The sequence below is a fragment of the Cyclopterus lumpus genome, chromosome 23 (genome assembly GCF_009769545.1).
Source record: "Cyclopterus lumpus isolate fCycLum1 chromosome 23, fCycLum1.pri, whole genome shotgun sequence".
NCBI lineage: Eukaryota > Metazoa > Chordata > Actinopteri > Perciformes > Cyclopteridae > Cyclopterus > Cyclopterus lumpus.
Window position 1 is genome coordinate 7,122,005 of NC_046988.1, and position 24,634 is coordinate 7,146,638.

The 24,634-nt window shown below is 40.9% G+C and overlaps 1 protein-coding gene across 2 annotated transcripts in view; it reads left to right on the top strand.

The window, feature by feature from the left end:
* Window positions 1-10,646: 10,646 nt before the first annotated feature.
* The window catches only part of atp2b1a (ATPase plasma membrane Ca2+ transporting 1a), a 35,340-nt gene continuing 21,352 nt past the window's right edge, over window positions 10,647-24,634 (top strand). The window contains exons 1-2 of one of the 2 annotated variants that reach the window (XM_034525740.1): window positions 10,647-11,095; window positions 20,982-21,441. In XM_034525740.1, coding sequence (XP_034381631.1) covers window positions 21,249-21,441 — 193 coding nt within the window. In that variant the 5' untranslated portion in view covers window positions 10,647-11,095; window positions 20,982-21,248. The remainder of the gene's footprint in view (window positions 11,096-20,981; window positions 21,442-24,634) is intronic. The other variant, XM_034525741.1, reaches the window with a different exon arrangement.

Here is a 24,634-nt window from a genome sequence, read left to right on the forward strand (position 1 = left end):
ACATTGTCATTTGATACATTATAATCAAAATTATAGCCACTTATCGCCCAATTTATATTTTAGCACACAAAAAATAATTACATGAACATCAGATCGTGAATTAATAAAGACAGTGGCACTTCTATTTAATTCCGCGCCTCCCCTGTCTTAATTGCAGTGTTCCCTCATAAATGTAACCCCGGCCAGCTTGTTTGTTGGAGTGTGAATATGGATTTATCTGAGTGCCGCCATGTTTGTTTTCAATGCGGCCGTTTCCGGGTGAGCATCATGTTCCGTGTTTTCTAAGAAGGTTCGTTGGCTGACAACAGGGGAAGGAGGAGGATGGGGAAAAGGAGGCTGAGGCCGAAGTAAGTCTCCATGTCCCTCACATCCTCAGGTTACTCACCAGCCTCATTCATTATTGCTGGCCCCCATCCATTATAGATGAGCAGGTACAATGCCACATGGCTCCAGAACCGACGCTCCCGATGCTCTCTCCTTCCAGCACTAACGCCACTGTCATCGCAATCACCATCGCCACCCTGCCAGAAACCTCCACCACCCTGGAGCTTCTTTATCATCGCTCTGGGCTGTGACCTACATAAACGGGGACGGCCTCTTGGAGAGATGGAGCAGAGACGCGATGGTGAGGCAGAAACAAGAGGAAGGAAGTGGAGGATTGAAATGACGCAGAACAGTTATTCAACAGGAGGGTGATAAGATATACACAAGCAGGAATGTATGCAGTGATTAAAACCACTCCTAAAACAAGCCCTTGCATTTATTTTCTGGCTTGGTGTTCCTATCAGTTGAGTCTATCCATAATAATAGCAATTAGCGTCTACTAAAACTGTCTCTGTGCCAGCTTCGAGCACATCGGACATTATGTTCCGCATGATAACATTAATGATGACTTGCAGCCTCACACCAGAGTCTCCTCTCTGTCCTTTTTTTTCCCTTTTATAGCAAAGAGTTCCTCGATGCTACTGCTCTGGGGAATGTATTTAGTCACTGCTCCCCTGGATTTGACAGTCAGGAGGCACTTGTTTGACATTGGGAAGAAAACTGGTAAGAACCCATGTTTCATTCCAGCCTGGAGCACATCAACGGTCTTGGCTAATGTTTGCCAAACAGACCTTGGAAACAGTTAGATATGCGGTACTAAAGGAGAGCTAAAACACTGTCACACATTCAGCAGAATAATTCTCACATAATATGGCAAAAGTCTGATATTTGAGTCATACCATCAAAGAAAAATAATACTGGCATGTTAAGTGACTTAACTATATTTAACACTAAGTCTCACATTCACAAAACCCTAGCATATATTGTTGTACTTTATTTAATTTCACCTGTTTATGGTATTGTTAAGTTCAACCGAAATTCTGAACTTCCCACGCTTTGAAAGATGTCCTGAGACCAGTAATTTAAAATATAAAGTATTTAATAAAAGAATAAGGATCATAAGCATATATTTCTGTCCCAGCCGGGCGAGCTCACGTGTCGTTGGGTCCACAGGCTATAATAACGATTTATATGAATCAAAATCTGTTAAAATAGTTAACTGTCTACCGCCTTTACGTGAGAGGACAAATGCCTTACAGAGTTCTGAAAGGTTAAGTACAATCCATACACTGAGCATACAGCTTCTCTATTGGTTAGTATCAGGTATGCATGCATATACCTCAACTACACAGCATGCTATTTGCCGGAGTACAAGGAGACGGACTTCTCTAAGCAATAAACCACGATGCTACTTCCCCTATCTCTTCCCTTTTGGCCCTAAACAGTAAGATGGGCTCCTTCAAAATAAATGCCTATCTTCCAGTCTCTTAGGGAGACCACTACTTTGACTACGCCTCCTTGGATCAATACATTCCATTCATACCTGAGTCATCTTTATAGTTATGATAACCATAAAACAATCAGCATACAGTTACAATAATACTTATTCAGTGATTACACCTTTACAGTAACATACTTATACAGTGACTTTTCTCCCATGTTTCCCAAACACATTCCTTCAGAATATTCTTCATAATATCCCTTATTGATTATCATATCTTTCTTATGTATTAATTTAAAACATGGACTTTCCTATTTACATGTGCAAGTATATATAAAAAACATTACAACTCTACAGTATGTATGGCTTTTAGTTTGGGGAGAAATAAATGAGGCCAGACTGCCACAGACTGCCACAAACATCTTATTATGCAGTGATATCCCATAACTTCTTTGTCAGGTTGTATCTCTACAACTGCAGTCAATGCTCATTAACAGCCATGTGTCCTGTCGAGGTGTTCTTGAGAAAGATCCTGTAAGTCACTCAGGACAAGCTTGTCAGATATATTCATGTAATATATCCAATCCCAGTTCTGGCTCTCTGTGAAAACTCTGCCAGCTCTTCCCTCTTTATTTCAGGCCAAAAGTAGCTCCAGCGTTAGCTCAGAATTGCCATTACATATTTTGACTCTGTTCTCATGGAGGGACTGACTCTTCTGAGTGTCTTTTTAACTGGGCTGAAAGTAGGGCAGCCCTTAACTAGGCTAGTAGTAGACTACTCCAAATACGCTTTGTGTCACTCAAGTGAGGCAAAAGTCTATTACCCAAAAAGTGAATTTCACCATTGGCTTGTGACTTAGTAGTTCAACATTTTAGGAAATGTGATTTGTAAGTCAGATAAGGATTATTATTACCCCTCTCAAAGACATGAGAGGGGTAATAATAATACCCTACAGTAAATATGTAGCAGGTTAACGTAAGGTCTAGACTAGAACCTAGAAAACTAACATTGGTTTTTCCAAAAATGACAACATCTGCCTGCCATCAACTTTAAGCTCACTATTTAACACCTCCTATCTTGTTTGTTTTATACGCACACAATAGGACAATTTGCTGTTTTACTATGTATTTGGCTGGATTTCCTAACATACTGGATGGAGTGTTTAAGATATAGTAGTTTGATCGTTTTACAGATTAAACAAATGCGATATTGCATGTTTAGTGTACTTTTGAGGTGCTGCTTGGCAGATTTTCTTGACTTTGGACATAGCCAAACTTACATCACATTAGATCCAAAACATCATAATTCATGGATTTGACTGGTACAAAGAGTCTTTTCCTGATAGTTTATCAGAAAGAAGAGTTGATGGAAAATTATCTTCAGCCCTTCAAAATGTCACACCTTTTATTCATGTTATTTTCACCCTTTTTTTCTCCCTTTGACACTAAATGTGTGAGTGGACCAGTCATCTGCCACAGCAGTATTACTCAGTTCAGCTCACAGGACACTCTCCCGAGCACGAGAAACAAAGGCCAGTCTGTTTCTATGGTTACTCACATACTGGAGATCGGAGTGGAATTTTGCATAGACAAGTCTTGTGGATGGACTGCACCAGCCGACATCTAACAAATACCAAGGAGAGGTTTGTAGATGGAGAGAGAAACTGTAATGATCCTCGTCTGAATGTGAGCCATTCCACAGATACAATTTGGAGTTGTTACTTGTGTCATTGTGTCGCTCATCAGTGAAATGAGGCGAAGTCTTTACATCACAGGTGTCGAAAGCCTTCCGAGAACAAACTTGGATGCCTCCTCTCCAAGCAGAATACACACAGTCATTCATCTACACACACACAAAAACAAAAACAAAACAGAAAGCCCACCAAAAGAGCTGAGACAAACATGCCGTCCTCACACATCATCGGAAGCCTCCTGCCTTGCCCTTCACATGACACACTAAAAAGAGGAAAGTTTCCATTAACCCCAATACAGCAGCTGAAGGTTGTGACTTTAGAGGAGAGGGAAAGCTAGAGAACAAGAGGGGAGGAGGACATATTCTAGTCCAATTAAACAAACAGAACGTTAAATGAATGGTGCAGTATGGCAAGGAAGCATTTCTGTACAGGATGGATGAAAGGGAAACCTTCACCACGCAGTCTATCGATAAGGTCATCTGTGGCTAAATAAATCCTAGAATGTTTGTAATTAACGAACAGAAGTGACTGCTCGGCATTACACGTGTTATGAATCACAGGAGTTGAACTACAGCCTTGTTGAACCATGTCAGTGTGTTCTGCAATTTAATTGGAGGGCACGTTGTGTTCTTTTTCAACCAAAGTAGACCAAACTGAATTCCTCAATTGTAGTGAACCAGGTCAGCACCAGTGTGATCATTCTATAAGGCAACTGAGATTTGATCTGCTCCCTTTCAGTGGGCCTTTTGAAGAAGAGTAGAGTAGTAATCCTCGCCCAAACCACAAAGCTGAAGCCATTAAATTATTAGTCATGCGCCAAGAGATGGACACAGTTGGTTGAAACCTTGACAATTTGTGTTAGGGTGGAAAAATTGCTTTAAACTCTTCTTCCATAGTTGGTAATTTGACATATCTATCTGCAATGGTAGGATCATACTGGATCTGCCTCTCTCTCTCTCTCGCTCTAAATCGGGGTAAAGGGGGTGTGCCTGTGGTAATGATGATGGGGACATTACATGTAACTAAGCAGGGCTATGATTTTACCCACATTTACATCTCGTCTGGAGCAACATGCCATATTGGTTTTGCGCAGTAAAAGTTGAAGTTCTTGAAATCCTTTAATCCTATAAGTATGACTGTTTTTTTATGGAGCGTGCCTGGTGTTGACCACATATTAAAGATCCTCCCTATTTGTTTTGCCTGTCTTGTGAGTGCGTCAGTTTTACATGTGTAGTCTAAAAGCTGTTTCACACTACTTGTTATGCTGAGTATTTGTGGATTTCTTTTCTATACGAGTGCCAATACAATACCTGATTTTCTTCTTATTCCATTCCCATCGCATTCTGCCTCTCTTTGAAACCATTCACCGCTCTGTCACACATATGCTGTTTTCTTCTCTATGGTAGGAAGGTGAAGGCCATTATCTACTGCAGGGCAAGGTGTGTTTGTGTGTGCATCATGAGTGTGTGCTCACATGTGCTCTAGGGTTCTATTGCACCAAGAATCGTGATGTCTGTAACCCTCCCTTCCTCTCTTCCTCTCTTCGTCTCTTCCTCGCCCTGCCTTCCTTCCCTCCCAGGGGAAAACCCCACATGTGAAAGGGAAGAAATAGGGTGTAAAGGGCACTGAGTTCCCATTGCATCTACTCCTCTATGCCCCATCTGTGCCCAGTCCATGCCACTCTGCTTTGGACACTGCAAAAGCTCTCCACCGGCTTGTGGAAGAAAGCCCTATTAGTGTGCCCCTTCTCAGGCTCTCTGCACGTTCTGTGGGTTAAGCAAAAATCTGATGTGGTACTGTAATTAAGTTGCCATTAATTGTTTTGCCTGGCCCTGGTGGCACTGCACACACGTTGGGGGGGAGAGAGCAGCACATTTATAGGACTGATGGGCTCTACGCCTAACCGAACAACTTAACGGTAAAAACGATTCTTAATTACTGCCTGTCCAAAGTCACCTCTGGCAGAGAGCTAACTAGTGCCGTCTGTCTTGCTGCACTCAGGCACACACATTTCTTCTCTTGTATAAACCGTCCCTTCTATCAGTAAATCACGTCTAAACACCTTACACTGTTACGTTTTCTCATCAAGTGTACATTAGGTGTTGCCAGAAACGGACACAAAGCCAGTGTTTGACAGCAATATTTGTGTCTGGTATATTTTATTTTCCACGTTAATTTCCGTTGGACTCTCATAACAGCCTTTTCCACGAGTCTAAATGTGAAATCTCAGGTGGTTTCTGTGCCTTGGCCATAATTATATTGAGACTATTTATATGCCCTACATTTTATGACATGTAAATGTTCACTGGCCTGAATGAAATACACTTTCCAGCTCCACCGCTAGCCAAGCTAAATGTAAATATAGAAGATATCAACGAAAAACAGGCCATGGAAAACATGTCCTAGAAGGCAGTGGCACTTCCCCCTCAACCCTGCTAACACCCTTCTATGGCTCCACTGTGACTTCACAAACACAAGTTTATATGGTGAAGGCATACTATAACCATACACTCGTCCACTCACACACCCTTATATTGGGCTGGGTGGGTTGCTGTCCTGACAAAGTCTAACCTCAATGGGCACTTGAGGTGAATTATTGTTTGCGAGTGGAAACTTGGCCAGATAATCTCAATGCTGCTGGCTCAGGGCTGAGTAAGACCACTGTCTTTTTCCCTGCACACACACACACACACACCTTATGCACACACATTGCTTTTGTTTAACCATCTCTATTTCCAGTCCACACGTATTTGCTGACTCTTACAATAACTCCTTGTCTGCCCTGTCATTTTTTTTGCTCCATCTTTCTCTTCCTTTTCTACAACTTCTGTTTCCCTTTTTTTCTGTTTCTCTCCACTGCTGTTTTCCCAACAACTCTGGCCTTTATCCTACTGGCCATTCACCTCTCTGTGGCTGCCCTCGCCAGTGCCTGCAGTAAATTCCAGGGGTAGTTGGAAACACAAACATGCACAAGCCTAGGGCGAGCAGCTCAGTCACGATAGACCCCCTCCTTACCACCACTGCACCTTCCACCACCACCTCTCTCTCAGCTTTCCTTCAAACAAGCGGCCTTTGTGCCTGTTGCTGCTTCACAAGGTCTCACTTCAGAACTTCTCATAGATGTTTACCTGCATCATAGGTGTAATTCATGCGTCTGTGCCTGCAGTTGCTCTGCCAGTCAGCAGAGTGTGTGAATGTTAATCATATAATTGATGATTCCTCCGGCAGACATAAACCAATGTTTGGCCTCTTGGGGATTTCAGAACAAATGTGATTACAGTAATTGTGGCAGACTAATAACGCGTTAGATAAGAAAGGTTTGTTATTACAATGTGCGAGGCCCGTCCTTAATATAAACTTTGTCTGATTGATATAGCAACTGTCCTGCTGGAATAATAACATTACGGTAATGGAGATGCACACATTCTCCAAACTAAGAAATACAAGCACATAATTGGTTACCAACAGGACTTTTAATTAATTTGCAATTGGAAAATTCTCACACGTCATCACCCCCTGATCAGAAGTCTTTCTCGAAAGTATGCAACACAATTTTTCCTCTTCCTCTTCAAAAAAAAAGGAAGCCCCCTTCTTCCCCCTCCATGTCCAACTCTTTACCAATGTGCTGAGCCAGTGGAAAATCCAACGTATGTTCAAGAAGCAAAGTGGTGTTGAAAGATCGGTTGACCAAAGGAAGCAATATTCATACAAGCCTGTCCTTCCTGATAGGACCCGGTTGTGAAAGTCGAGTAATGTTCGCATTTTCCACTTGCCCTGGCTCGAGAGGCACATGATCTACGAGTGCACCATAAGCAATTCCACCGCAGTTGTATGTTTATTTAAAAATTGTTAAGGAAATAACTGATAATCTCTCTGTGGCTCATGATTTATTGTTTCCATTCAGTTTGGCTTTTCCATTGTGCACAGTTACTTGTGCAAATGTCTTAATCACAGCAGCGCGCTATCTAAAACTGTGATAAGACGCAGAGTCCGCAACTAAGTTCCTCTCTCACAGCAGACGCATTCACGCGATGCCAGTTGCTAGACACTCTTCGACTGAACCTGCAATTATTTGTCAAGTCATCTTGTCTCTTAGTGTGTGGAGCTCTACCGCAGTAATTACAGTTCTATGTTGGGATGAACCCGCACACACACACAGCACAAACACAGGATACACACAAACAAGGCTATCTTAGTTATTCTCAAATTTGGGCACACTTTGGCCACACTTTTTGTTTTCTTTCTCTGTGAAACCATGTGTCCTCTTTCAACCTAAATGACTTATGTGTTTCTGTTTCGAGTGCGTTTTAATAAATGCAAAAAGGTACCCTGAAGGCAATATTGGCTTTTGGGAAAGTTTTGGCGTGCCTCATCATGAGTGCATTCTCAACACAACAGGAACAACGCATTAGCATGCAAACAGACTAATGACACTTGACATTTACAGTAGTTCACAAGATGCTCCAGAGCATATGGCAAATTTCCACTGAGAAACTGAGTCAACAGCTAGACTTAGACAACAGCTGTTGGGGAAATGATTGGTCTCTCCAAATTAAGATAAAAACAACTTGAAATAGTTTTTTATACGCAATGCTTAATTTCCTGAGATTTCTGCTCACCCTCTATATTTTTTTCTTCTGCATAAGTAGATGATTAATTGTCTCTATTAACAAGTCACAAGACCAGACAGCCCACAGAATGTTGTGTGGATGTGTATACAGCTGAAAGGTCCTTTGTGTGGGGCTTCACCATCTTGATCACTTCTGCGGTCCCAAAGTGTTTAACTGGATTGAAGCGCAGATTAAGTGGTTTAAACTGAACAAACAGTCTCTGATGACACAAAGCAGAATACTGTCTATTTTCTGTCATATTTAGATACAGAATGCACATCAGCCACTGACTAGAAGGAAAATGTTGTCAGGAAAAATCTATAAGTTCTGCATGAAGGATGCTGTTTTTACTTTACATTTTAGCTTCTCTCTCCTCCGTTTGGCATGATTTATTCAGGTTTTACATACTTACTGTTGTCTTTAAATATCATGCATTTTAATTGAATAGTTTGACATTTTTGGAAATGTGCTTATTCGCTTTCTGATGGACAGTAAAATGGAGAGATCGATGTCACTCTCGTATCTATAAATTAAACCAAAGGCTTCAGCTAGCAGCTGCTTAGCTTAACTTAGCACAAAGACTGGAAACGTGCTACCACCTCTCGGGCTCAAAAATGAACGTATTAGATCTTGCATGAAGCAAATTGTAAAAATGACAATTGGCCATTTCATGTGCTACACAACCAGCAACGCTTTTTTGTATCAATTCTACAAGGGAGATATAACTTGTTAATTAGTGATCTTTAGCCAGGTTTATTAGTTACTGCCAGATTGAGCTAGGCTAGCTATATTAACATTCCTACCATTACATTTTTGTTAGCAGTATTTTAACAAGAAGGAAGGAAGATAAACAGACTGATGGACAGTCAAAGATAGACAGAGAAAAATGAGTGGCATCAGTGTCATGTTAGAGGGACATCTGCAGGGTTGGCCAAACGCAAAGCACTGCAGGCCACCAATCAGGAAGCCACCAAAACCACTGACAGTGAACTGGAAAGATTGCTGCCGTAAAAATAGGTATTGTCAACTTCTGCATTTCAGGGGTTTGAAGGTCCGTGGTGCAAAGCCTTTTTGCCAGTCCCAGCTCAGCTGAGACCCGTTACTATTGGATGTACGAGAAAAGCATCAGCATTGAAAGCGCTTGCTGTGCAAACGCTCTAGTTTGAAGTTTGACAGCAGAAGATTGACTGACAGTGAAAAATATTTGAAGGGTGTGGGGAAGCATATGTGACACCCACACACTCGACTGACTGCATCATCTTACTGATGGTTGTAAACATTGGTTGAAATGTATACAACATGTTTAACTACAATAAAATGTCCCATATTGCAGAATACAGGGTAAAATATCTACTATATTATATCTATCTATCTATCTATCTATCTATCTATCTGGAGTGATTGTTCCTCTTTCTGCTTTTGACTTAACCAAATAAGTCAACTTACATACATTTTTTTCCCCCTGCTTCTTCTCTTCCTTTCCAAATATCTTTTCTATCGTTGACAAAGATCTGAGTCGACAAGTTCTGAAAAAACATTTTCCAACTCAAGTTAAATTGCACGCAGGGCATAAACGTGTTGAACTTTTCCCCTGTAAAATCTGAAGGGAGAAAAGCTTCTTGTGCACTTGAGCCGGTTGTGTTAATGATAAATCCCATTATGTCAAGACAGCAAGTATATTACATTGAGGTTTGACCTCAACCTAAGCTGTTTTCTATTTATCACCTGCACCACTCGTGTCTTTTTCAACATAGGGTCCATCACATAGTTATAAAACTACAGAAAAAAGGCTGTGTTTTGAACTGACTTGGTTCGTGCAAAGAGATGTCTAATGTATTATTCACCTTGACTGAAAAAATGCTGCAACTGGTATCATGCACATATTGAACTTTGAATCTTTAATTAATTGACTTCTGCTTATTGGGCTTTGCACCGACTACTATTACTGTAAGTCTAAGGGAATGGTAACATAAAAGATTGACCTCTGCTTACGTTTTAATGAAAGCCCGTTCATTGCATTTCACTATCGGTCGCCTCCTGTAATAGGAAGGCTGATTGCCAAGTGTGTGGCTCGTTCTCAACAGGACTAAAGAATTGCAAAGAATAGAGGCATTGAATCCGCACGAGAAGAAAAAAAGCGCAACATCATGGAAAGAATGACGTCAGGTTTGATTAGGCACTGAGGGAAGAGCCTTGTGCAGCCTAGGAGGAGTTCAGGCAGGGAGACAGCAAAAACGATGCGGCAGTGAGCTTTCGGTTTGTGATTTTTACAGGCTGCATCATATGATGGGGTTGAACTGTTGAATAATCCTGTTATTATAAATCGACACGGGTGTAAAGAGGGAGTACGGGGGGATCATGACGTAACCGTTTCCATAGGCGACTGATATGCTGGATAAGCCAATGGGAATCCACACCAGCGGTCCATACCCATCCTCCTTTTGACGTGCATCACATGTCCCCGGCGGTGTTGTGACAGAAAGGGACCAGGCGAGGCGAGATGATTCACGTCAACCTATTTCCGCCTTCGTCAAAATCTACGTCAGAGAAACGGAACCAAGATATCTTTGAGCTGGTCGTGTCTAATATTGTGTCCTATATCTTTTTTCACATGTAAAAGTGATGATAGCGTTTACGAGAGAAACACATCTCATTATATTGAATTATTTTTAAAAAAAACACAGGTACTTCGGTCTGCACCTGTTGTATGATGAGATGATATTTTATGAACGACGACTTTAATCACCGGGATTATTGAGATGAGTTAGCTTTTTAACCGTTATTAGTAAACCTTTAAAGCGCAGTGTTACGCACGTGTCACGTGGTTTCCGGTTTGGTCGACATGGGTTTCCATGTTTCTCAAGTGGGAGCGTATCTATCTTGACTGTTCTGGCTGGAGACTTCGTCTGTGGTTGTGACAGCGCAGTGGGCGGGACTGTACCTCAGATCAGGGGAGAGAGTCTAGTCTCTGAGACTGAGGGGGAGTTACAGAGGGAAAGGGACCTGGGGTGCTCTTCAGAGAACGGAGTGAGTATTTTTTTGTAATATCTGTCCTACCGCGACAAAATGCCGCAAGACGAGAGCTGCTTCCAAGTGTTATAGATGTTGCATAGAAAGCCCCATACCGGTTGAAGTCTTCATCTATGTGTGCAAAGATCAACGACGGCCACCGGTGGGTAGCTGCCCTGGTTAGTTAGCTTTAAACCAAGCTAACATCGTTAGCCAATGTTATATCTTGAAGAGATACTGACATTGGGCGTCTCTTTTTTTCCAACCCAGGCACCTAGTCAGTCAGGATGCTACCGGATTTTCTTTAATTTTGCCAAGATAACACTGACTAGTGCATTACTCTGGGCTAAGTTTCCCGACTTGTCAAGCTTTTAGAAGTACCCTTTGTGCATTTCACTTCTTTTCAATCAGCATAAGCTAACCCCAGAGAGCTAGTGGGCTAACACTGTACGCGTTAGCCTGGAAGGCTTTTTTTTCTCCTCCTTTTTTTTTTTGTTGCACGTTTGGACTCCACGCGACAGTCTATCGTGCAGGTTTAGACATCGAGCCTCATCATTTGGAGACCGCACGTGAAGATTCGGTGGCAAATTTAGAACGAGGACCTCGTATACCGTCACGAGAAGGTTAACGTTACCCGCATTTCATTTGAACGTTTAAATCCCAGAGTTCCGGCGGCGCGCGCTCTAAGAGATGTCATTTGTGCTATTAAACGTCACGTGGACTCACCTTTTACTGGCGGCAAGTCAGTAAGATAACGTTAATGGGGTTAAAACGGTCTTCTCCGAGTATCGGACTCTACGCCCTGCGTTCGCTCACGCGGACTATTCGGGGAGCTCACACAGGGGCACTCGTGTGGGCACATTTAAGTTATTGTGTCGACTGACCGTCACTGGAGACTGGCTACAGTACATGTTTAATTTAACGAATATCAGTGACGCTGTGAAGCGACTAGCAGCGTCTCCTCGTGATGTCAAAGTTGAGCATCCATTCGTTGGATACCATCCGGGGTTTAATGCGTTCTAACGGAATGCATCACGTATTCTCTAAGCGTTCCACCTAATGTAAGTTGATCACCTATAATATTGCTCTCGTGACCTTTTATAATGGACAATTTGAATACAACGTAGCACCCGGTAATATTGCCTGCACGTTTCGAGGTTGACATGGGAGTGCAGCTGCTGAGCACCTTTTTGAAGGGATCACTCCATATCCAATTAAATAGCACCCGGTTTGCTGCAGCGCCAGCAGTGTCTTCCTGTGTTTGTGTAACGACTTGTGATCCCGCAGTGGTTTGCAAAAAAGTGTTGTAGTTTTATCTAAATCCATTTGAGTTTAAGGAAATAGCCTGTGAATCAATGAGACACGGTGTGCCAGTCACTGTAGAATAGTATAGTTATAATAGATATATTACGCAATATGGTCAGCAACGCTTTCACATGGCCAAGCATTAAAGTCAAATTACCGTATTGCAGTATTTTCTTAATGTATTGACAGTTTGTGGCATTCATTTACCGTTTTGAACAGTAATGTCTGAATTCTGTTTTCCGGTTTAAGTAATGAGTGATATTTCATGTCAAAACAGAGATTTAGGTTTTGTTCATTGATTCAATCGAACTCTATCTGTTGCTGTGTCGGAGCCCTTTGAACTCAGACTGTTGCTGTCACTCAAGAATGCCAAAAATATCCTTTCTTATTCCTTGCTATACCATGCTTTTTTCATAATGGCAAACCATTGCTTGTACTGCTCGCCCTGAAGGATATGAGTCAGTATTTCTTAAACTAGTTTTGGAAAATGGTAGTATCTCAGAGGCAAGATCACTTGACCTCTTTGGCTGTGTGGTTCAGTTTGATTGTGTTACATTTCTAGACTTACAACCTTTCAAGACTCTCTTTTCAGACTCTGGGTTTTCATTCTCTATTTGGAGTACACAAGTTTAATTAGCCATGCAGGAGAGTCTTATTTCTACTAATTAACATCATAGCTTGCTGTTAAAATAAGTGTGGTTTGCTACTCATGGCACGGGAGTTTTTAGTAGTCACATAGCGATAGTCACTGCGTAATGTAGTATCCTGAGTACACTTTCTTCCAGGCAGTTCTCGCCTGTCAAGTCTGTCCCTAACTCATCACGGATGAGTACCCCTTTACAGCAGCTTGATATGTTCATTGTCATGCTCTGCACTTCAGTCACTTACAAGCAAAGCATCCAAATAAAGAGTAATATTGTTAATAACAACAATTGCTGACAATTTTACTGCTTATTATTAAACATTATTTTAGAGACGAGCCATGATAGGTCAATAGTCTAAGGTGACATTGACAGCTAAATAAAGTCTACAACATATTTATGGTACTATTTACTTATGTCGTTTTGCTTATCTTACTTTCTCTGTGTGGATTGTAAGTCCAAGGTTATTCCAAACATCATTCATTACTATTTTTCATGCAAATATACAATGCAGTAGAAATGTACTACATGTGTGACTAAATATAAATAAGCCTAGTTGCAAAAAACAAGGTACAACTAATTGGATAAACTGACACTAATATAATTATAAGGCACACACTGCTAAATATCATACATTAATCATCAAGACAGCTAGAAGGGTTAACTATGCTACACGTCAGTCTTGCAGACATTAATCTTAGTTTTGGCATTTCTGAAAAGCCATTGGGCTTCACGAGTTGACATGCCACACATCAAAAAGTAGTTTTTTTAAGCAGAGTAGAAGATGTAGTTGTTAAAAAAGTTGTCTTATGAGTGTCTGAATACTTCCAAGGAATTGAAAAATAATTATTTAGGAAATTATTAAACTTAATAGCATAATTAGATATATAAAATATGGCTTGATTGGAAAGTTGTTTCAGTAATCTTCTCCACACATCCAAACTGTCATTGTAGCAGCTTTCTGAAACCCTGCCACCAGGCCAGTGGAGAAAGGCCATCATTCAATTCAGTTTATTTTGTATATCCCAACATCACAAATGACTAATTCGCCTCAGAGGGCTTTACGACCTGTACACACACGACATCCCTGTCCCAAGACCTCACATCGGATCTGGAAAAACTCCCAAAAAAACAGAAAAAACCTTTTCACAGGGGAAAAAGGGAAGAAACCTTCAGGAGAGCAACAGAGGAGGATCCCTCTCTCCGGATGGACAGAAGCAATAGATGTCATGTGTACAGATAAACAGCATTACACAGTTACAACACATTCAATGAATATGACAGAAATGTATGAATAATTAGTAGGCATGGACCACAATCCATGAAAACGAAGGAGGAAGAGAAGAGAGGAGAGGGAGCGTGCAGGAGGCAGGGCCACGGAGGCAGGAGGCATCGCAAAGGAGGCCGGACCAATGAGGCCAGGGTCTGGATGCAGGGGCAAGGAGTCAGGACCCAGGACCAGCTTCAGACACAGCAAGGTCCAATGGACCCTGTAAAATCAAGAAGGCACAAAGACTCCAGGGAAGAAATAGAGTTAGTAATGTGCAATGAAGAGATGTAGAGGAGAGAGGAGCTCAGTGTATCCTAAAACATCCCCCAGCAGCCTGTAAGCCTATAGCAGCATATCAAGGGGCTGGACCAGGGTAAACCTGAGAATATAAGCACTATTAAAGAGGGAAGTCTTAAAGTCTACTCTTAAATGAGGGGACTGTCTGCCTCCCGGACTGAAAGTGAAAGCTGGTTCCATAAAAGAGGAGCTTGATAACTGAAGGCTCTGGCTCCCATCCTAATTTGTAGGACTCTAGGAATCACGAGTAGCCCAGAATTCAGTGAGCGCAGCTCTCTAGCGGGGCAATATGATACTACAAGCTCCTTAAGATATGATGGTGCATCACCAATCAAGGCTTTGTAGGTGAGGAGAAGAATTTTAAATGTGATTCTTGATTTTACAGGGAGCCAGTGCAGAGCAGCTAATACAGGAGTAATGTGATCTCTTTTCTTAGTTTTTGTGAGTACACAAGCTGCAGCATTCTGAATTAACTGGAGGGACTTAAGAGACGTATTAGAGCAGCCTGATAATAAGGATACTGGTCTAGTTAATGAGTGAACAATTTCAACCCATGCAGGTCTCTAAATATTTCTTTGAAATATCTTCCATGTCATGGGTTATTTTGTAATATTCAGCATACTGTCAAGATCTTGGTGACGTTACTTCAGTTTCGCTAAATACAACAACAACAAAAAACGATATATATATATATATATATACACACACACACACACACAACATATTTGTTTTATCTTAAGAGCACATTTCTCACCATCTATAGACAAATCCACTCCGACAATTTTGTCTTGGGCTTTCTGGTGACACTACTATTAGAGTGGCTTAGTCGCAATGAATGCAGTTTCTTTGTCAGTGACGATGGTAAGATTGAACCCCTCCTGATGTATGACGGTAGCCTCTGTTATTCAGTCTTAAAACACTAGTGAAACATTTTTATGACAAGAAAAAACTAAACATTTGTACAATTTTGGCTGGCTTGCATTAAAATAATTTAAAAGTGCCAGCGTTTACTTTCAGACTTAATTTACTTCTACTTTAGTTTATGATAGCGTTTGGCTATTACAAATTGCATTCCCTACCACAGGTCTTGGTGAAGTGACTTTAATGCTCAACTCTAGTGCATCCTGAAATTGTAATGGTAAGGGCCGCAAGGTCGGACAGTGCCAGCAAATGGCAGGGCGGCATGACCTCCGGCCACTGAGCTGCTATGTAGAATAACACATAACAAAGAACACAGAGCCTCTCATCTTCAAAGTGCCTCGATGAAAGATGCTTCATTTTTGAATATTTTCCATCCTTTGGACATGAAGGACTCTGTAACAACGAAATAAAACCATCCCTCGGGCCATCCTTTCTTCTAAAGGAAAAATAAAATTATAATACTATCACAGTCACGTTTTAAAGATGACTCTACCACATTGAAAGGCTGGGACAAATCAAATTATTTGTTGGTACTTCAAATCTTTAATACGATATTCAATGCTAGTTAAAAAACATTGTTGGTCATAATTTTAACTACAGGATAGTCTTTCAGGACTCGGCAGTGTTTGTAAATTGTTTTGTATGATTACGCCATATGACATCTCACCATTTTCACAGACATTGTCACAAAGATTAGAAAGTTGTACTAATGTGAAGAAACACTGACATACTATACACTTGTGACTAAAATGCTAAGTAAAAAGGTTTACATAAAAAGTCCAGCTTTCACAGTAGCTATATTGTATTGTGTGTGTGTGTCATGTTTAACAAGATCTCACATAAAAGGGACAACTCAGTCCCCACTTGAGCATGCAGGGATTGAATGAGATCTTTAATTAATCTTATTTGACAGGCCCTTTTCATGGATTTGTTTTGACAATGTAATTATTTGCACTCTGCAGCAACATGCTGCTCATTCTCGAAGTGTCGATTCCCCCCAAAATGTGCCTTTTTTGGGGACCAAAAGCTAGAATGTACGTCTCCTCTGTGATGTAAGGAGACACAATCACTTGCATGGATTTTGTGATGCAACTTTCCTTTTGTATTATTCCATGTGAGAAAAACTGGGAAAAGATATCACTGGTATTCTCTCATTATTCCTGTAAAGAATTTGTTGAAAAGAAAAAAGGACCAACACATTTTTCTTTGCAAAAAGGTTCAAAAGTAAAATTATTTGTTTAGTAGCATAAAACAACTTCAGTGTTGCATGCAGGAAACATTAGTTTGGATGTGCAATATAACTTATTTATAAATAAATGACTTAAAAAAAGGTTAATTATGAACTAAATCGGATAAAGCTATCGTTTCAAAAGTATTCTTTTAAAATGAATGATGTACAGTGACTACATGTTTGTGTGTGCTGCACCTTTTAGATCAGAGTCAAACAATTATGGTTTATTATCATTTTACATTCCGTATTCCTACATACATGAAGAGCTGAAGAGGAAAGGTATGTTGATGGTGACACCTCTGACTGTTGGTTGGAATTGGCAGCCTGACAGTCTTCGAGAGCCGTGTAGAGGGTCCAGTCCGTAGGGTGAAGTAGTGCTCTCAGATCCGAGCCATGCAGCACAAGGAGGACTGGGTGTCTCTGCTTTGTACCCTCCACATTTACATGGCCTGACCCAGTTCAGCAACGACTAGCGGTGGGGGGAAGGGGTAGTCTAGGGGAAGCTAAAAATACCACCCCTCACATTAGGCAGCTCCATTGCAGAGGGATCCCTAGAATTGCTATCCTTGACTTGCATCGAGTTGTTGGCACATAGAGGTGTACAAACTGCCAGAGGGTTTCCTTAGCGTGGAAACAAAGAAATGTGTATATTTCTGAGATGGCCACCACTGTTCTCCGATCCACTTGTTTCCATTTGCAGCAACCTTTTTGCTGGGGGACTTGGTGTGCATGTGTGTGATAGCAGCCTTAAATAGCTCCGGTCGAGAGGAGACTTGTCACTTACAAGACACTGGTCCTTTGGTAAAACCACCTTGTATTCACGCTGAGCTCTGGTTTTGCTGCCGTTGTGTGGAAAGGGTTAACCTTAGCCTCTGTCATTCAACCATATCATGCCAGCTGTTGGCTTGGAGATCCAATCACAATGATTTTCCACTGTTGTGACATCTGACCTGCTCCGCAACCCGAAACTGTCGCAGCGCAGCAAATGTTGGCACTTCCTTCATCTTGGCGCTGTTGCTGCTCGTGGGGTTAGGGGGTGTGAATGTGGGAGAGGACTCAAAGAGTAAGACACGAGGACAGGGAAATGGAGAGGGCAGAGAATCACATTCATTACTATAGGCTGCCCATGTGGTATCAAAGACAAGTGAAATGTTCCTACTATTTGAAGATATATCATATAGAGACCAATTAAACAATTGCAAGGCAGCATGTCATTGCAAGGTGTAAGATGACAAAAAGAACACATGACTCCTGAAAAACACTTGTCCTTTTGTTGGAATTTGTCAAAAGAAAAAGGGCTTCAGTTGGGCACAAGGAATTCAAAAGATTGGTCAACAAAAAACTGGTTCTTAGTAGTGAAAGGGTGTTAGGATGTGTTCGCTGTGAATTGGTAATAGGGTGCTGAATCCATTACAAATTAACAAGTCGTTTTTATTGAGTTTTTCATTTATTCATTTGTTTCTCTTAATTTCATTTGAAAGAAACAGTTTTATGGGAAATGATTAACCGCTCAACCCATTGGAAATAATGGGTGCAGTAGTGCCATCGTAGTGTTGTGAGAAAGGCCTCCCCTCCCCCTAAACCTGGGGTCAGTACAAGAGGTAAAGAAGTATTTTCTCTTCAAAATAGAGATTTCTGTGATCTCTCCCACTTCAGTAAATCAACCGGCCCTGTAATTATGCTGTGTAATAAATAATAAATTCTGTCCTGTTTTCCATGGCAGATGGCTCCAAATAGAATCTCAACATGTGACAGAATAGTTTCCAAGAAACTCAATGGAATAAGCTGCAAGCATTCATTTGTGCAGTGAGCAATAATAAATGCAGCATTTTCTCTCCTTCTGCATCGGCGTCCCAGTTCAAAGTTCTGACATATTTTGAGTTTTGGATGTTAGTATGGAGTTGCATGTTTGAAGTCCTGTTTGGTGTAAAGACAGATGAATTGTGTTCTCTCAAACATCTTTTGGTATTTGTTATAGCCGGAAATGCAGAAGGAGAGTAAAACTTCCCCAACTGGGATAACGGCAACGCAAAAATGTCCCCGTTGGCGTGCACTGGTGCCTTTTTTTTATGGATCACATGGCTGAGTCCAGGTTACCTGTGCAGTGTGAATTATAGTTTTCCGCCTAGTCTTCCGTGTTTTTTAGAGACCTCTTTAAAACATATTGCCACCTGTCCCCTTTCATCCTTTCTAATTTTCTTTCTCGTAGTTCTGTGTTTCAGTCTGAGCTGCACCGTGGCAAATTCCTATCAACCTATCAACGACATAAATGAATTAGCCTCATTGTGTTGGCTGATTAAAGCTGAATGGACAGCAGACTCTCATTACAATGGACTCTCTCATGTAGAGGACCATGGAGCTCCCAAATGCCACAGATAGTCTTAATTAGATTAAACAGAAGGTCTTTCCTAAGGTATTCAGTCACTTGGTGCCTGCTTAATATGTTACCTCACCAGTTACACTTCTGAGGATTCAGATTGTTTTTGTTTTTTAATCAATGACATGGCGGGTTACTGTGATACAATCTTCTAAGTATTTATTGAAAGGATTTTACTGTAATGCTTTACTTAAGCATGTACTAGAAAATTAAATTGCTGTTTCTTATGGAGATTGGCCATGTAAAGTAATTGTAATTTTCCTCTCAGTATTGAAAAATCACTAAACTTTGCTTTTCTCAAAGGAGGTCAAGTCCTCTGTGGGGTGAAGGGGGAGAAAGAGGGGTTATTAAAACATTCTAATGATCAATATATATCTGACAACATATGTAACCGTACTAATCAAGTTGGTAATAAGCTAAAAAGGAAAATTCTAAAGCAATTTATTTCTGTTTTTTTACATGGCTACTCGATAATTTCACAAAATTGATCACATATTTTATTGGTTTAAAAATTATATTATTACTTCCGCTGAAAGGGAGTCCTTTCACCTTGGACAGAGATCAGAAATGCGTTCATAGCAGCTGGTCTGTTTAGAGCAGAGGTCTGCCATGCAGGAAATAACAGACCGTAGGATGCCTTAATTGACCAATCAGAATGCAGTATTCAACAAAGCCTATATGGCCACCTCAAGAAAAAAGCCCTGGTGACATCACAGTAGAAAATAGAGGAAAAGCTTGTTTTTGCCGTGTCAGACAATATAGTAACAAAGACCATTTATTAAAAAAGCCTGTTTGTCGACTGAGTTGACACGGAATGTTGCTGGTGAGTGGTGTGCTTTTATAATTGTAGGTTGCAGCGCCGACTGATCCTCCTTTTAGAGTACATGCATTTAGAGCTTGTATTTAGTTTTCTAGCAATCATATCAGACACAAAATATTAAATTAAATTAATATGACAATATGCTTGCTTTTGTTTAGCAGGTATAATTTTGTCTCATTGTTTGCTGGGCTTGCTTCCATTAAAGGTCCATTAGTAAGGTTGCCTATTTACCAGCAAATTAGTTCTGACCAATCTAGCATCTTATGCGTACGAAGTGATTTTAATGCGCATCCTTATCAGAAAAAAAATCACAGTTAAACGTATCTTGAATAGTTATCTGTCTTGTCATTAGTATTATTATTAAGCAATTACAATCAAACACAGTAAATCAATTAAAATCCAACAAACACAAAAGGGAAGAAACAAGGAGATGCCGTGGCTCTGTGTGAAACAGCTGCCAGAGGTTTTTATCAACAGTAGATGAACATTGCAAAGGGGAAAGGACGACAGTATCTTTACGTTTTCTATGCAGGAAACACCCTGGGAGCAGCTCAGAGCAGATTGATTACTGAATGCTAATGTGCCGCTCTGCTCACGTACTGAGAGCAGAGTGCACATTACCTGATAAGAATTTTGACCAGACCACAAAATTATTATTATTTTATTACAACTCAAGTACAGCTAATCCAAATATCTTGCTAATTGTCTCAGCAGCCAAGTGGTTTTGTCTAAGGGTATCCATGTTTTCTTTTATGCAGGAGTAAAAAGCTTCAACAAATGTACTGTAGCTATATGATACAATAAAGTGAAGTAACAAAAATGGTAACATTAATTTATTGTTAAACACGCTACATCAAAACATTGCATCACGAAATGTCAGAAAAAGGCAACACAAGAATATGCTCAATATAAAAGACATGAAATGACAGTTTGTGCCATGAGTTGTCAGTGTGATATTATTAAATGCATGGGGAATCCTGCTGTTCATGAAATAACAATCAGTAAGGTTACTGACACTTCTTTTTGTATGTTTCTCTTTCAGATCTGCATTCATGGTGATCTCCGCCTCTGTGGGTGATCCTCAGTCACCATGAAAGACTAGGAACTCAGCTTTCCAAGGGAAATGGCTTATTTTGTAATATCCCTGCCCTGCTACCTGCCGTATGACTCCTGCTGCCTCTGAAGAGCCTGTCAGCTGTTTATGGGAACTACCACTGCGTTCGCTCTCTTGAGGATTTAAGCTTTTCCAGGAGAACACTTTCTTCTTTTTTTTTTTTACTCCCACTGTTGAGCCAAAGCAGCAACGACAATGGCGAACAACTCGTACAGCGGGGTGAAGAACTCCATGGTGGAGGCCAACCACGATGGAGAGTTTGGCTGCACGCTCAATGAACTGCGCGCCCTTATGGAACTGAGAGGCGCAGAGGCGATAGGCAAAATTGGGGATTCTTATGAGGATACTCAAGGACTCTGCCACCGGTTAAAAACATCACCTACAGATGGTAGAGTAATGTTTCCACTATACTCAATATAATGGCTGTTGTTTAATTGGATGAAATGCAGCATGTTTTCACCTCGGTGCTAGTCGCGAGTGTTGTCGGAATGATAATGGGGTGCACACATAGTTTCGGAGGCGTGTCATTGGCCATATCATCCACATTGTGGATACCTTGACATCACTTCCTTGGAAAACTTATATGCCAGACAGGTGGCCGGGCAGGCTGGCTCTGACCTGGGCCAGTCCTGCTCTATTTCAAGGCCTGTGGATATGTCCCTCACACCCGCCCTCCCTCCCTTTTCACCTCTGTGTCTGTGTGTGCGTGTCTGTGTGTATCTGTGCTTCAGACAGACCAGCTGTCAGCCTGGGCACAGCACCAGGCTGCAGGCAGGTCAATGTCCCACATGTGGCGGACAAAACGGGAGGCTGTAAGGCTGGTTAGTAATGACTTGAACATGTTCAAGGGAAGGAGTGAGTTCATCTTTTGAATGTCTCCTCTGCGTAACTCTTACGCCACCAAACTCTTCACCATGAAGATAGAAGGGAGTTTGGGAAAAATGACTAGTTATACTGCAGAAGAACCTCGCTAAGGCAGTGGTGGTTGACAGCCCTTCTCTTTTTTCCCTTTTCTACCATTCTTTATTTTTTCTCTCTCTCTCTCTCTGTCAGTTGTTCCTCTATAGACAGTCCGCCTAATCGCCAGAATGACCTTGACTGAACTCTTATGGGAGGGGATTTTCAGTTTGATCCCAGATTAAAACGGCACCGCATATTCACTGTAGCAGCAGTAGTCCTCTGTATGTAGTGTCTCAAAGCAAGCACAAAAAATGTCCTGGGCTACATTGTATCAAAAGGAAAGCATTCAATACCAAACTATATGACTGCTCAAAGAATCTCTCATTCAAGAATTACTACCTCGCTGTTTAATTCTTGACCTTTAATTAATTGAGAACATGGTATACAATGCACCATGCAGTCTCTTTTGCTGCTTTCGTTGTCTGTTATACAGGCCAGTAAACCAATGTCTGAACTGAAGAGAAAGAAGAAGTCGAGTGTGAGCTGTCCAAACATGCATGTAGCTGTGTCTAGTTGTTGAACGCAGAGTCCTGTCATATTTGTAGTATGAGTGACATTGGTGGTTTCATTTAAGTGTGAGTGTACTCATTCAACCTAGTCTGTGCTAAAAGAAAGAATGTGGATTGTCATCACCTTTTTCAGCATTTTGATATATGGCACAAAGACTGTGTAGGTGCATAGTAGTGCAAACATGTTTGGAATGTAAAACTACTTTCAACCTCTGCTATAAATGTACACTCTTTCTGTATTCTGCATATCCTCAGTCTGTTTATCTGCAGACCATCAAACATGTTTTAAGAAAATATTACATTGTATCTAGATTCCATAACATGGCCTGCTACTTTGCAAAGCTATGGCAGCTTTTTAAAAAGCTTTTTTTTCCTCTTTACTGATAAGCTTGGATAGGTCCACATTTAGTTTGCGCTCGCAAAAGGTGCTGTTCCACTTGGTATGCAGCCACTGAGTTTTGACACTTCCAGTTTCAATCGGCTCATTCGTCATTAGCTTGGGAAATTAAGCCGTCATTTAAGATTACAGAAGCTTGACAATTGAAAAGGGATTTCTAATTGGTTGGTTGGTCGTTTCGCGAACATCTTAAACCAATCCTTTGCTAATCCTGCACATTTCCAAGCACATTTTTTTTCATCCAAAAAGGTTTGACTGTACCTCTCTGTTGCACTCTACTTTGACTAGCTTTCAGCATGGTCTTTTTGAAATAGGTCTAATGTAAGTTATCAGTACTGCAATCCTCCATGTTAACATATAAGGCTGGTTATCTAACATCTCCCAGTTCAGTTAGATTTCAATTTACTGGGCTGTGAGTCAGGTTTATTTTCATAATTAACATACCGTAAATACAGTGCTCTGAGTTTGAAAATAGTTAATTACTGTGCTTTCTAAATTGTAGTAATGTACATTGTTAAAATCTTATTCAAATCTTACCTTTAAGTCTGTTTGACAAATGTAAACAATTAACCCTGCTGTAGAATAATATAATAAAAGCCTGAAGGCCAATAATCACGGGTAGAAAAACAGCTGGAGAGAGATGGGATGACACGCAGCATTGTGTAAGGGTCGGAATTGATTTTAACCAACTATGTGTTTTAATATCTCTCCTCCTAGTTTTGCTAGTGTGCTATACTTCTCAAAACAAATTGCGTTTCTATAGTGGTGAGGATCCCCTTGAGTTTTGGAAAGAAAGAGCTCCCCAATGCAGGTGGTCTGGTGTTATTTGTTCTCTGCCTCGGTTCATGCAGACAGTTTTTTTTTCTGGTGCTTTCTCTGCTTCAGTAAGTAAACGGAATAAAATAAGTACCAGCTAACGCTCAGTTTCCCCTCCCTCTGTTTAAATGTATCGAAGATTTATATAACCGACGAAACAACTAGGAAAAAAAACAGATAAAGGGGAACCCCACCACGTTTTGACACATCAAAATCAGTTTACTCGTCATAGGGAGTACTTCTCATTTTGGTAAACGATTTTATAATGTGGCTCTTGTACGAGCTTCGTTAAACATGCATGCGAAAATAACACCAGTGATTTGTCACCAGGGTTACCTTGTCTTGGGCTTGGAGATGACACACTTTAACTGGAAGCCTACATTACATACTTGGGGGAGTGAAATTGAAAGACATGGGTGTTTACCAGGCAGGGAAGGTCCCGTAAAAAGGCTCTATTGAGTTGCATTATGGAAAAAAAGTAGCGAGAAAGTGTAGTATTAAAAAGCAATCCTTTAAGTAGGCAGAGCTGGCGGTCTTGTCAATGGCAAGTCCCACATCAAGGGAAGCAATGCTACTTCATGGCTTCTACTTATTGTTCAAGGTCTTCTGCTGAATCAGTTGTGACCATTCTTGGTTTTTTTATTTGTCTCTCGTGAGTCCCCCAGCTGCTTGTAAGAGCAACACTAAATCACTGGAGTATTGTAACAAAATTCCTATCCTTTTACCACATTTTCTCAGCATTTAATGTCACAGCTCAGGGTCATACTATTGTACTCCAAAGTGTACCCAGATGTCTGTGTTAAGGCTTGGGGATGATTTATTTTGGGCACCCAAACGAGTTGATGCTTAAAAGCTAAAAGGGGCCGTAGATGCCCAAAAATGACTAAGAAAGATACCTG